General features: G+C 46.4%; 1 protein-coding gene across 1 annotated transcript; it reads left to right on the top strand.

The window, feature by feature from the left end:
* Window positions 1–868: 868 nt before the first annotated feature.
* On the top strand, window positions 869–14,115 carry SRP72 (signal recognition particle 72kDa; the record flags this gene model as incomplete). Its single annotated transcript, XM_009572654.1, has 18 exons — window positions 869–1,020; window positions 2,834–2,957; window positions 3,765–3,908; window positions 4,640–4,751; window positions 5,921–5,952; window positions 6,575–6,699; window positions 6,792–6,849; window positions 7,042–7,173; window positions 7,580–7,708; window positions 8,231–8,303; window positions 8,874–8,938; window positions 9,936–10,031; window positions 10,494–10,597; window positions 11,204–11,281; window positions 11,935–12,072; window positions 12,332–12,369; window positions 12,686–12,845; window positions 13,860–14,115. Coding segments are annotated over 18 exons (1,935 nt in total), but the record flags the coding sequence as incomplete, so codon positions are not given.
* Window positions 14,116–14,799: the final 684 nt, after the last annotated feature.

The raw sequence follows: 14,799 nt of genomic DNA, 5'->3' as shown, positions 1-14,799 counted from the left end.
GGCTGCGGGCAAAGGGCGCCCGGCGGCGCTCCGGCGCGCGTCTGGGGGTTTTACCGTGCCAGGGGAGAGGCGAGCGGGGCGGCCGCCTGGGGTCCATTCCCGCACCGGGACCGTCACGGTCTGATGCGTCTGTTGCATCACGTCGCCCTTGCTGTGCGTGGGCCAAGCCTTCGGAGTTACGCGAAGGAGGGCCTTTCCCCCGGGGCTGGAGGAGCGGTGTTGTGCATATGGACCAACGGACTCGGGAGTGAGGGTCCGCATTGACATGCGTTGTTATGATAGTTTGGCATCCCAAAGGGGACTGCAACGTAAGGCACGTTATGGCTAAAAGTTGTCTCTTTGCTGTGTGTAGGGAGTAGGGACTCATCTCCTGTCCCGGCAGATCTGAGAGTTGGGCTCACGTGAAAAAATCAAATACCAAAACCTATTTCTCTCTCCTAGTTCTCCCGCGCTGTCTTCCACTGGCAGAAGGTATTAGCATATAAAGTGACTGCCTGTCTAGAGCCATACTGTTCTTCTATATCAGATGTTTTTCTTCCTGTATATGCTTTACGTGGCACTCAGGTTTTGGCACTGTGTTCTCTGCCTGGAAGTGAAATGCCAATGAAAGGTTTGTCCAGGTGTGTACAGCTCCTTTGGTGCAGCTCTGTTCCAGGCATGTTAGCACAGCGGTCACTTCGGGTAAGTTCAGTATTTATACGGGATTCTTTTATCCTGACAGGATATCCTAATTTGTTTCGTGATCTGAGCCAAAGCAAGCCATGCCAGGACCCTTTTAAATTGATGTGACTGCTCTCTATGATGGGTTTTTGCAACTGTAACAACATATGGTTCTTACAAAGCCCTAGTGTGTCTGATGATGAGTTAGATCGTTGCGTTGAAACTGATTTCTCCTCCAGTACTGCAGATCAGCAAGGACGATGTGACTGCACTTCAGTGTAAAGTAGTGTGTCTTATCCAGAACGGGAACTTCAAGGAAGCCCTCGGTGTAATCAACACCCACACTAAAGTGTTAACCAGGTGAGTTGTGTCTTGCTGTACTCTACAAAATATGAAACGACAAGTCCTTGAGAAGCTGCTGCAGCTTCAGTGGAGGGGACTAATAGGCAGCAAAATAAAGAGCAGGAGGTGCTCGGGGCCATTGGGATTGGGCTTCTCAGTGAAACACTCATTTATTCTGGGTGTTAGAGGTGGTCTGGATGAGTGTGAGACAGTCTAACATCTTGCTGTTACTGTTGAAGGGATTGTCCCTAATCTAGTTTTCAGCCACCTTCACGAGCTGATTCTGCTTGTTGACGTGGTTGAGCACCATAGCTGGTACAAGGGAAGGGAACAGATTTGATGGGGAGTGAAGAGAGGAGAGAGAAGCCCTTGCCAGTGTCAGCGAGCTGTTAGCTTTGCTTGGCGGTCTTATCATACAGCTCCTTGAGGTCCTTTTCTTTGCCAGCCTGAAGGTACTGCTTCAGCTTTTGGGGTGGTGCAAGCCCTTTGTGCATGTTCTCAAAATCAGGACCTTGGAGGCAACTTGTGTTTGAGAACAAGTGAAGCTTCCCATTTGTGTCATTAAGCAGACTCTAGTTTTATTCCTAATAAAGATGCTCTTTGGGCAACAACTAGGATGAAAATTGCTACCCAATTGCTACCTGGCAGCAAAATTTTTGTATTTCAGATACTGCTCTTGTTTAAGGAGCTTCCCAGAAAAGTGTGTTGTAGTATCAGTGCGATGAAACATACGCTCGTTTATGTTCACATCTGAATAAAATATTATTACCTTATTCACAAATCCCTTCTTTCCTGGGACGGAAGGGGTTTAATTTAAGTTTTTTAGCTTGTTTTTTTAGTATATGGTGAGGAGGAAGAGCAGTTTCTTTAAATTCAACTGTCTTCAGAGTTCTCCCTATAATTTCTTTAGCTTGGCCTTACTGTGTGTCTGTCTCTATCCTGTGGAGCAGGGGAAGTGGTGGTTCTTGCTCTACCTTGGAATTGTCCTGTCCTGCACTGAGGCTGGCGCACTGCTTTGCTTTAATTCTTAATGCCATTTGTTTGTTTTCGGACTCCCCTAATACTCAGCTGGACTGAGATAATTTTAAATAGACAGAGAAATAGCTGGTGACAAGTGGCACCAGTGATGAACTAAGGGAATCACTGATCAATTTTCCTTTGGCTTCAGTGGTAACCCAGGGGGTAGGTGGAACATAGCGTTCAGGGCTCTGCTTGTTGATAATGCTTCCCTGCTGGTGTGAGCTTGCTTTGAAGCCAATTTTATGTCAGCATCAGTAAACCTTTTGCTGAAGTTCTGCTGCGCTGATATTTCAAAATAGGTTAATGTTACCGTTGGCTTAGTATCAGACCGTAAGAGGGACTGTGTTTTATACCATTTCCTTTGTCTCTCTGTGTGAGTCGATTGTCTTTGAAAGTTTGCAGTAACAATCTTTTGCTATAATGATACGCCTTCTCCTTAAGAAGGAGTCACATCATGAAGTTTGCTATTGTTTTACCTTTAAGCATTTGATTTACATAATCAGTAGGAGGCGGGGGGCGGGGATTTGAAATGCCATGTGTCTGGAAACACCAGAAAAAAGGAACCTCTTTTTAGGTGAAGTTTTGATATTCCTTTTCTGTTGAACACAAAGTACGTTTAAGATATTTTCAGTGCTCAACAGATACATAATTCAGTGATCTGGGATCATGTGCTCACCTCTGGTGTTTGGCTCTTTGGGAATGTAGCAGTCTGTGATTAATTAGGGCTGCTTAAACAAGTGTGTTCAGGTGGGTGAATGGTATTGAATGAAGACTACAGTGCCTGCTCTCAGTCTTTGTCTTGTCCTTGTAGTGACATTATTGCCTTTGAGAAGGCCTACTGTGAATACAGGTTGAATCGTATTGAAAATGCTCTCAAGACCATTCAGAGTGCCAGTCAGCAGACAGACAAACTGAAGGAGCTTTATGGACAAGTGGTAATTAAAGCTTTTCTTCCTGGCGGGAGTTCCATATGCTGGATGCCTTGTCCTTCCTCTAATGCGGGGCAAGTATGGGGACAAAATTTCCTTCTCTGTCTTGAAGCTAAGGAGAGGTACAGTTCCCAACTGCTCCAACTTCTGAGGAGCTTCAGTCACCTCTTGCTGGAGGCAGAGTCATCATCTTATTGCCACTGAACAAAAGCAATACATTTGTGACTCCCTCTCCCTTCCTGGGTCTGGCCTGATAAGAGCCATCTGGCTGAGGGGATGGAGGATGGAAGAGAGCTGATGAGATTTATTTGTGGTTGAGCCATCTGCTTGCATTAGATGTCAGGTCCCGCAAACCATTCCTGGACAGGTATCTTAGGCGTTAGAAGCGAAACAGAAAAGAAGTTGCATTTCTTCTCTGGTTTCTCCCTGGTTGATCAGAACAGTTTTGTGAAGAATTGGCTGTCTTCTCTCAGCTGCGTGAAAGCCCCTTCATTTAATCTCTCTGAGAGAGGTGACCTAATCTGGAAAAAGGCTGTTTGAGGACAAAACTGTGTTAACTGCTGCTTTTAAAAAAGCTGTTTTAGGAGTAAGAACTGTGCTGTTTGTGTGCAGGTATCTGGTGTCATTGCTTGAATCCTTGCAAATGCAATCTATAGAGCTTGCCCTTAAAGGTAGATGCAAATGTTAGTAATGTTCACTTAAAACATGTGATGCTCTGCTGCTGCCAGTCCATGGGGAGGGAGGAAGGAGGCTGTAGTTACTAGCATACACAGGGAAATACTATTCTGAAGGCTAATCCCTTCCTCTTCTCAGTTGTACAGGTTGGAGCGTTACGATGATTGTCTGGCTGCATATAGGGATCTCATCCGCAACTCCCAAGATGAGTATGAGGAAGAGAGAAAAACCAACCTCTCTGCTGTTGTGGCAGCACAAAGCACATGGGAGAAGGTGATGCCAGTAAGTAAGTGTGTGTGTGTATGTGTGTAAGAGTGAGAGCCAAGGAGTAAAGGGTATGGAATCATAGACGTATAACAGGATAGAAATGTGTTCCTGTCTCTTAATGACTTCTGCGTGTATTGAAGATCACCCAGTGGTTTCCCCTGTATGGAGGAATAAATGCTGTTACTGTTCTGAGGGATGAAGAGTTATACTTCATCTTTGATCTCTACGAGACTCGTATTAGTAGATGTCACAGCAGAGCAAGAAGTACCTCTGTCTCATTACCTTCTTGCCCAGGGTAAAACTAACTGCCTGAATCACCCAGCCATGCTTGGGAATATTTTTGTTAATGAGCAGTGCAGATTGCAATATTCTCATTTTTCAGAAATCTTTGTCCTTGGAGGTTTGCACAGCATGCTCAGCTTTCTGTTCAGCACTGTGGATCCACTTTCTAGTTCTCTAGAGTAGCGGTTCTTACCTGCCGTGTTCCAGCAGCCTAAGTAGTCCCCAAGTTCAGGCTGGAGTTTAGTTGCCTTGTCAATTTCCTCTGGCTTTGTTGTGCAGTGTGAGGGAAGATCCTTTGCACTGTGATTTATTTGCCAGGTGTGTGCCCTTTTGAAATTGCCTCTAAATTTATTTTGCAAGGAATAGTTTGAATGTACATGAGAAGTATAGTTTGTATCTGTTGCCTGTCAAATCTGTATAGATCACTTGGTGTTTATGCAGTGTTCGTTTGCTTTTCATGCTAGGAGGATTTGGGCCTTCGAGAAGCTACCTACGAGCTGTGTTATAACAGTGCATGTGCATTGATTGGGCAAGGAAAGTTGAATGAAGCAATGAAAAAACTACAGAAAGCAGAAGGTAAAACCATGGTGAGATGAGAGGGAAGCTTTGTGTGATAGGAGTAGTTACTTGCCTCAATAGACACGCTTAATCAGAGAGAAAGAGGTTTTGAAAATTTAAAAACTGACCATCAGCAGAATTTGTTGTAAGTTTCCAGATGGTTCCTGACAGAGCTGGTGTTTTGTAGAAGCATTCCTCTGCAGCTCTTTTCCAGAGCCATGCGGCATGTACCATCTCCTGGCTCTCTTGCAGCCCCCTGATTGCTGTTCAATGCCTTTGAGCAGTTTTTCGAAGTAGGAAATAGACATGAGTGTAATCTCTTCTCATAAGCATGAGATGTTTCATCTATTCTGACTCCTGGTTTTGTTAGTATATGTATATATATAAACACATACTATAAAAAATAAAAATACTTCATGGTCTGAATTAGCTATGAAATTAGTATGAGCCAGTAAATGAGCTTTTTTTGTGAAAAGGATTTTTTTCTCTGGGGTGGAAGGGGATTTTGTGTGTGTTCGAAAAAAAAAAAAAATCCGGGGGGGAGAATTAGGAAGAATTAGTTTCTTTCTGGTCTAATTGCTCTTGCAGATAAATAGGTCAGTTCTGTCCCAATTTGGGTGATAGAATAGCAGCTCTCCCATACAACTGATGTATTGAGCATGATTTATTTGAACCTATGTGCTGTGATAGTAGTCCTTTGGAGAGCAAAACAAGTGATGTTCTGGTGTGGTATATGAGAAAGCTAAGAAGTGACTGGTATCTGTACTGAAAATTGATGGAATTGCTGCCCCATAAAGGGTGGTGTAATCTGAATATTGCAGACTTGCAGCACTTAAAATAACTCCCAAGATGGTGAGCAGTTGCGGCTGAGTGATCCCTATGGAAAAGATCAGAAGCTAGGTTTAAGGAAATTTGTTCAGGAGAAAATGAGTGTGTGACTCTGCTCTCAGAAGGCAGCTTTGGGAAGGACAGTATCTCCTGTGCATTTGATATTTCTTCTGCCTCATCTAGTCATCTCCCTCATGCTCAGTCCCGTCCATCACCAGACTTGTAGTCTGATGTGCCCGTGTAATGCTGCAGAAGTTTCAGGGATACATGAAAAAAGTCTATGTTCCCCCATGCTTCTAGGCTGTTTTTTTCCCCTAAAGCCTTCTAAACTGTGTCCTTCCATTTGTTTTTCCTTCTAGAGCTGTGCCGCCAGTCGCTATCAGAAGACTCTGTAAGTTCTTGATGTTGTTCTGGAAAGTCTTCGCTTTGCACCAGCATGAACGAGAGTGCGGTCATAAAGTGTACTGCAGATAGCCAGTGGATAGCCAAAGCTGCTGTGCACCATTAGCCAGCAAGACTTGCCACTGCTGCTGGTACCCGCTTCTGAGGCGGGGGCAGCAATCACGGTTGTTGCAGAAGTGTAGCTAACGCTGCAGGCTGCTGCTGTGCTCCTTGCACAGTTACCTATGCTGGTGCAGGCAGGATGGGTATGGGTTGTCTGAAACCTCCCTCTGACCCACTCATGCTATGGATGAACACACTGAGGGGGGTGTTGGGAAACATAGGAAATTTGTAGTCACTGTCGTCGGTTCAAGCAGAAGGGCAGATTCAGTGCTCAAGTTAAGGGTGTCTTCAGATTCTTGCAAGAGCAGGTGAATCTTTCTTTTCTCCTGGTTTAACCCAGATATGCTTGTATTTGTGCTGTGCCTACAACCTTCACCTGTAGTGGCTGGGGTACTTTGCTGCTAATACTGCCCAAGAGAGCTCATAGACTTTTGCCAGCAGAATGCTGAAGCCAGGGGAAGAGAGGTGAGATGGCAGCTTTTTTTCTTTTTGCCTTTATTTTCCTTCAGGATGTGACGGAGGAAGACATTGAGGCTGAACTGGCCATTATTCATGGTCAGATGGCTTATATCATGCAACTGCAGGGTCGTACAGAGGACGCCCTACAGCTCTACAATCAAATAATCAAGTTGAAGTAAGGGCTTTTCTAAAACAAATGCTCAGTCTTCCACTTGTAGAGAGACCACTGTTTAATAATGATGTGCTTTCTGCTTTTCTTATCTGCAGGCCAACAGATGTAGGACTGCTTGCTGTCATTGCAAATAACATCATCACAATTAACAAGGTATAGAATTACCTTGCCACTTTCAGTGTGGCCCTTCCTGGTGGTTACTCAGCCTGCTTCTCTGCTTTTGTGGAGAGAAGGGGGATAATCAGGAGAGACTTTTTCCTAAACAGTAGTTAAATCACAGATCCAGAGACCTTTTCTTCTTCAAGGACTATAGTGAAATCTTCTCATGATGTGTGATTTCTCCAGGACCAAAATGTCTTTGACTCAAAGAAAAAGGTGAAGCTGACCAATGCAGAAGGTGTTGAGCATAAACTCTCCAAGAAACAGCTCCAGGCGATTGAATTCAACAAAGCTTTGCTGGCAATGTACACTAACCAGGTAGGGGAAACTGATCTGCAGTAAGTAGCTAGCGATTTGGCACTCTCCACTGGAGTTTGACTAGGCAAAAATGGATATGCAGCTGTTCTGTGTCAGAAGATAGACCACTTGGTTTGGGCACATAAGTGAGGAGAAAAAAAAAAAACCACATCCCTAAAAGAACAGACAGCCAGTTGTGTAGTGACTTGAATGTTGCTGTAGGGAGAACGGCGTGGAGATGACTAGGAGGCAGTGGGATTCTTAGATGCATATGAAGTGCTACTAAGAGGACTTGTTCCTTGGTTCTGTATACCCATTTCGGGGAAGCCATCACTAGCATCTCTTCTTAGATGCAACAGGGATGTTAGCCCTGTGTTAGGTGCTTCCAGAGGTTGAGAAAAGTGTATTCTCTCTTCCCATTCCTCAGGCAGATCAGTGCCGCAAGCTGTCAGCAAGCCTGCAGTCGCAGAGCCCTGAGCATCTGCTCCCTGTGCTTATCCAGGCAGCCCAACTGTGTCGTGAGAAGCAGCATGCGAAGGCTGTAGGGCTTCTGCAGGTAGGTTAAGAGAAAGTACTCCTTCGGCCAAGCTCCGTTTAAACTTGTGCTTTGTGTTCTTGTGTGCTGTTTCCCTTAGCTTGTTTTGTCTGGTTTAAATTTCCAGGGGTGTCTGACTGTGCTTATTTTGGTTTGGTTTAATGCTGCTGGAAAGATTTACACCCAGCTGAACAATGTTGCTTTTAAAGGGAAATAGTTCCCTTGCACGTCTGATTTTTATGCTTAGGAAGCTGTAGTAGACTTCTTCTAGGGTAAGCAGTGGGCTCTGTTGCTCTGCTTGCAAGCAGCTTGCAACAGCCTCCTTTTGGGAGGGAGTGAGTGGCCTGGAACGGAAATCTGAGAGGATGATGGGCCACTGGCACAGTTTGGGGTCCGCCTTTGCTGTGTGCTGAAGCCTGGCTGTGCTGGAAAGCTTCCTTTGGCTCTTGCCAGCTTGCTGTGACTGAGCATGAGATATGATTCACCAGAGCAGCAGCCTGGTGCCCATACACATGTTGAATTGTTCTTTCCTCTGACTCTCAGGATTTTGCAGACCAGCACCCTGCCAATGCAGCTGAGATCAAGCTGACGATGGCCCAGCTAAAAATTGCTCAAGGTATCCAGTGTCCTCCTTTATTGGGAAGTGTCTGCACATGATAATGGTACAAGGGGTGAGAAAAACAGGCTTTAGGGCAACCTTTGCTGCAGTCACTGTTGTGACAGGGGTGCAGAGCAGAGATGCTTTCAGCTGGGTATTCTATATAGTTGGCTATGGCAGGATAGAGCTCATAGCTTAATGTCTGGATGTCCAGGCTCCACAGATCCCTGGCAGAGATGCCCACAGTCTTTGTGAATAATAGGGCTGAATCTGTTCTGGAGCAGGAGGGTCTTGGGAGCAGCGTGGGGCTCCCTGATGCTACCATTCCTGTATACGGTTGGGCAGCGCAGAGCTGCTCCTGGAAGAGAAGACCCTGCTTGCAAGAGCTTGCTCCTGAACTCTTGCAGGATATGGCAGGGGCAGAAAGGTTCTTTGTGTGGAAGCCTGTCCTTTATTCCCGGAAACGGGGGAGATATTCTGAGAAGGGGATCGTTATGTCCCCTTTGTTTACCTTTGGCTGGAAGTTCACAGGCAGGGTGAAGTGTTACCGTGCCACTCAAAGCACGTTCCTCCCTGTTTCTTCTCTAGGCAGTGTCACGAAAGCCTGCATGATCCTGAGGAGCATAGAAGAACTGCGGCACAAGCCTGGTATGGTAAGCAAAACTCAGTCTGAACTGTGTGAGGTTTTTCCCTTGTAGCACAGTTTTGTACTGCCTGCTCGCTGTTGCCTCTTCCCTGTGGTTTTCACTTGACCTGAGTGTCTGCAGGGAATTTGAGCCCATCTTCCTTGTCTTGGACAAAGGTGGGATTATAACTTGCATCAGGTGGCCTGAACTGAGCCACAGAAGTACTCTCTCTGTCAGCAGAGATGCTCTCTGCCTATGTTCCCACATTCTTGTAATGCCTCAGACCTGCATGTTGCCTGGATTTACTTGCATGGCATGACTGGAGCAGCTGCTTCCCTGGTATGTACTGTTGGGAATTTTTTGAAGCAGCTTTAGGACAACAGGCATTAGGGAGAAAGTGTCATATGTTCCATCCCCACAGCATCACCCTGGTCTGCACGCATGTCCACATCTGGTATTCGGAAAAGCTTGATGACCTTGAAAATGCTCAAGTGTACAGTGTAAGCATCTTGAGCAGCGGCTGACAGTTGTAGGTCTGTTCCAATTGCAAGTGCGAATGATCAAAGTAATTTACGGGGGCAGTCAGTAATACCAGCTCATTGCCCTGGGTCACCTCTAGTTGTGACTTGAGCGTAGACAAGCAGATGGTGTCTCTATCATCTCTTCAGTGCTGCATTTTTTGTTTATGGCTCTTGGGATAGAGAATGGGGGAAGAAAAAGGGTTTCTAATGAAACTGTCCAGTGGCAAGCAAAGAAAGTGCCAAGACAAGAAGGTTCTTTCTGTGAATGCAGTCTTAAGCTTGTACCATAGGAGAAAGATTGGTGGGGACATTTCTTTGGGAGGGACCTGGGTAGGAAGGTCTTGCCTGGGTATCCTGCCTGTTACCACAGCTGGTTTTTAGGGACAGAGCAGAAAGCTCACATTGAGTCTGCTTTTAGGAAGTCCTGTCATTTAACTGCTGACTCTCTGGCTATAGACAGCTTTTGTGAGGATCTGCTATAAGCTGCTCTTGAATGTTGGCAGGTGTCTGCGTTGGTGACAATGTACAGTCATGAAGAGGACATTGACAGTGCAATCGAGGTCTTCACACAGGCTATCCAGTGGTATCAGCAATTCCAGGTAAGTCAGATCAGAGGAGCTAATGCGCAAGGCTTTGTCCCAGTCTTTTCTAGCTAGTCCAACTCAGCTTTTCCCATTGATGCACAGCCCCAGCAGCTCATCCAGTTGGGGTTTTGGAGACCTGTGAGCTCCTGTTTTTTGTGAGCGTTCGTTTTATCACTGTTTCGTTATTTTAGATGTGTTGCAAACAGGGAGCGGCAGCTCCTGTCAGATTAGGAGGCAATGGGTGCCCAAACGGAGCAATCAGGCCTTCTCTCTGATGAGAAAACGTTGTGGAGCAGCAAGCTGCTTTGTCCCATGCAGTTCTGACTCACATCCTAGAGTGCAAAAGTAGTCTACTTTCTGCGTGACAGGGTGCCAACTCAGTTCTCCTTGGCCAGGTCTCAGGGGCGTTAAAGCCAGCTAGAGCTAGGCTCCATCCTGCGATAATGAGGAACTAACTATGGCTGCTGTGTCTTTCAGCCAAAGTCTCCTGTCCATTTGTCGCTGATAAGGGAAGCTGCCAACTTCAAACTAAAGCATGGCAGGAAGAAGGAAGCAATCAGCGACTTGGAGGAGCTCTGGAAGTGAGTTGGGTGGTTGCTGAACAGAAGGTCTCCACCCAGAGACCTCTGCAAGCTGGCTGGTGCCAGGCAGTGCCTGACAATGTTGGTTGACTGGTAGCCCTCCTTTAGAGTTGCTTTTGCACAGGGGCTCCAATGCAAAGCCATATTTTGGAAGGAGAGGGGATCATTCATCTGATCTATAGCTGATGTTCACTTGCAAACCTGGTTGACATGTCCCAGAGGCCTCTTGTGTGCAGTGAAGGTTGCTTTGGGGACTGGGATGCATCATTTTTTTAATGCTGTATAAACCATGGATGTCTAGGTTTTAGTTTTTATTATGCACTTGATGGGATTTTTTGGGGGGACTGTTAACTTGCCTTTGCTGCTGGGACCTGAGGGATTTTCATCTTTCATTGCCTGCTTCCTGATACTGCGGAGATGTCTGCACCTCCCTTTGTCCACACCAGTGATGTTTGGTGATGTGCTCTGGAGGAGACCACAGACTGACATGCTTGTCCCCACAGATAGCAGCTGTGCTGCAGCAGCAAGCACTGCGTGGTGATACCAGTCTTTGGGATGAGTGTGTACCTTGGTAACTTGGTTCTTTTCTTTCTTTTACCTACAAAGGCAAAACCCAAAAGATGTGCATACTCTGGCACAGCTCATCTCTGCCTACTCCCTGGTGGACCCCGAAAAAGCTAAAGTGTATCCTTTTGATGCTGGTATCAGAGCAAAGAAAGAGGTGTTTGGGCATTGCTCCCTTGGATTTCAGCTGTGTGGGGAATTCAGACCCACTCTCACCTGAAGAAAGGCAAGGAACATCTCCAGAGCAGCTACATATCCAGGTCAAGTTGTCTGGAGCTACATTATTTCCCTAATGGGTTTGATTACTGCGGGATCCCAGGACCCTTTTGTCTTTGGCTTCCTCCTCTCTGAGAATTGATAACTTAAGACTAGGTGGAACCAAAAATAGGAGCTCCTCCATCTTTTCTATTGATATCTTAAACCTGTGGTAGTAATGCAGGACTGTGCCCGATAAAATATGGCTAAGCTCTCACTGACCCAAACCATCAGGTTCACATACTGCTTTTGCCACCCTGAGCAGCTTTCAGAGGAAGTTGCTGCTTCTGTCCCCATATCAAAGAAGGGAAAAATGAGGCAGATGGTGATTAAGCAGCTCATCCCAGCTTGTTAGGAAGCTGGTGAGAGAACCGGAACTAACCCTGTAGGCCTGTCTGGTGTCTGCATTGCTAACAGGCTGAATTTGTTTAAGCTGAAGTTGCTCGTTGCTATCTGGACAAACCTGGGTGTTTATCTTTTTGCTTGCCAGTTTGCATCCCTGAACTCTTCCCTTGCAGTCTTAGCAAACACTTGCCTTCCTCGGACACCATGTCGCTGAAAGTAGATGTTGATGCACTGGAGAACTCCCATGGAGCAACCTACGTTCGGAAGAAAGCTGGGAAGCTCGCTGGAGACAACCAGCAGAAGGAGCAAGGGTAAAGCGGGCTGCTGTAGCTCTGGTGCATTCTTTGGGGTGGCACAAGAACCACACCTAGTGTGGTGGGCACATTGCTGTAGAAGGCAGGCTGGTGGAAAGGGAGGCTGTTGTTTAACTGCAAGGAGCTTCAGGTAGCAGCAGACCAAGTTTTTGAGAGAGATGGGAATGGTTTAGCTTCTTTTAGAACTAGTTTTTAGTTGACTTGTCTGCTGTGTCCGTGCTGTGTCACAGCGGCTGTTTCCCTTCTTGCTTTTCAGACAAGGGGATGTGAAGAAGAAGAAGAAAAAAAAGAAGGGTAAGTTGCATTTCCTAGCTGTTGACACGGCACAGCTCCAGAGAGCTCACCAGATTGTTTCTTCAAATAGCCAGCCTTCAGCTCCCCAGGAGCTGGAGCCCTTTGCTGGAACTGGGTCCTGTGAACCCAGATCTTCATGATAGCTTCTTTGAATGGGGCATTTTTCCTCAGAAGTAAGAGCAACACCCTGATAGGATGATGTGGGTTGCTGGGCTCTTTGCGCTTCCTGGCTACAGACATCCCATGCGTATCCCTTGATGGTGCCTCTCTAGTATGTTGACCCCCATCTCATTTCCTGGCACTGGATGTTCTGCAGGAAAGCTGCCTAAGAACTACGACCCCAAGGTGACTCCCGACCCTGAGCGGTGGCTTCCAATGCGAGAGCGTTCCTACTATCGTGGACGGAAGAAGGGCAAGAAGAAGGATCAGGTTGGCAAGGGGACTCAGGGTTCAATGACAGCTGGCTCCTCTGAACTGTAAGTACCCATTTTGCAGGGCTTGGTGTGGGGAATCACTCCTGGGCGGCTGGGAGGGCTGGGTTTGTGCCGCTTTTCTGTGGCTCTGTCACCACACCAACTGTAGGTAGCACAAGTGAAACTGTACTTTGCCACTTGAACCTTCTATCAGCTGCTCTTACTGAAGATGCCTATAGGTCGCTGAAAACCAAAATGATATGATAGGCATGCTTGAAGGTGCCAAGGTGCAAATAAAATTCTCATAGTCTTTTAATGTGCTTTTCTTAGCTTTGTTGATGAGATGAATTTTGCATGCTTTCTCTCGAGCTATTTGCTTTCAAGTCTTTTGGTGGCTGGAGAACCATTAGGCATGATTTGGGAAAACACTATACTTCCTTTTAAGTTGACACTGATTATTTGAGCTGGAATCAGTGTTTACCATTGTGTATGAGGTGTGACAGCAAGATGGTGACTTACTAGCATCTGAGAGAAGGAAGTGCTTCTAAAATAATAGCAACGTAGGGAATTGCCAGTGCTTTCTGATAGTTTCTCTTTAGACAGCTGTCTCAAAACAGAAGCATGAAAAGCCTTCTGTGGTACTGTTGGCTTGAGCAGTGCTTGCAAGGGGAGCTGGTACAAAGATGCCTTTGTGGTTAAGGGGAGAGAAAGGATGTTGGGTTTGCACTGCCTAAGCGTGGGGGCCTGAAATGCTTCTCACGTGTTGCATGAGCTGTCACGTGTCTGTTCAAAAGTTAGCCTTGCTTTCGTTGTTGAGGACTTAGACTATCTAGTGAACGTCAGTTAGGAGGTGATTGCTTGCCATTTGAGACATGTTCCCATCATCCATCAGCCCTTTTATATATGTTGAAGCTTATTTAAGATCTCCTTGCATGAGTGCCCTCCCATATATAGTGCTACCTAATGCTATCTTACGGGACAGCTGCTGTTTTTTGCTGTCAGCTTCCTGCGGTAGTGCCACATCTTGCAGGTGGCTGTGAACCCACGTGGTATCTCTTTCTCTCATCTTCCCTGCAGGGATGCCAGTAGGACTGCCAGCAGCCCACCTACCTCCCCTCGGCCCGGCAGCGCTGCAGCTGTGTCGGCCACAAGTAACGTCATCCCTCCCAGGCACCAAAAACCCGCTGGTGCTCCAGCCACCAAGAAGAAACAGCAGCAGAAGAAGAAGAAAGGGGCTAAAGGAGGGTGGTAAAAAGCAGGATGTGTAACCTCCCTCCCTCAGTAGGTGATGCTGGTTTCAGAATAAAGGTCAAAAGCAAGTGCTGGTGAAAGACTTTTGGCATCCAGAACTCTGTCCTGCCTGTCAGTTGTCTGGGGGGCGATGGGCTGGTATAGGCACCATGATGTGTCTGCTCACCAAGTTGCCTTCCTCACACTTGCCCCCGCTGTGACTTAGGTGTTGCCATCAAACTCAAATGCAGCCCCCTAAGGAGAAATCTGTCCACGTTGCCAAACATCTAAAAGATGTGGAATAATCAAGAACTTCTTGAAATGTAGGTTTATGCTCCTCCTGCATATGTTAGTTAAGGCCTTTAACAGATTTAATCTACCAGTGTTTCTGACTATGTGTGATGCAAGCGCTGTCTTCTATGTCTCACCCCAGTCAGTCATTGCCAAACAGCACAGGCACAAAGGGTCTTGGAAAACAACATGTGGGCTAGATTATATAGGAGAAGATAATCTGAAGGAGGAGAACAAGGCTGTTAGAAGAAAGCATGGTGAAGTGTGTGGCAGCTGACTCAGTTCCCCTTTTGTGCAAGCCAGATGCCTTATTCTAATGGGCTTGGCAAAACAAGAACGAGCTAAACCCAAGTGGCTGGTTGTGGTGGTGGGCTGCTTTGAAGAGGCATTGTACTCAAGTGAAAGCTGGCAGTGAGAGGGAAGACGTGTCTGCTCTCCTAGCACTCCACAGGTAGCCCCTAAGCATCTCTTAAAACTTCTGGTTTGGTCTGAATGT

The sequence above is a fragment of the Fulmarus glacialis genome, unplaced genomic scaffold, assembly GCF_000690835.1.
Source record: "Fulmarus glacialis isolate BGI_N327 unplaced genomic scaffold, ASM69083v1 scaffold32962, whole genome shotgun sequence".
Lineage (NCBI taxonomy): Eukaryota > Metazoa > Chordata > Aves > Procellariiformes > Procellariidae > Fulmarus > Fulmarus glacialis.
Note: the sequence above shows the minus strand (reverse complement) of the source record. Positions and strands in the feature narration are given on the sequence as shown.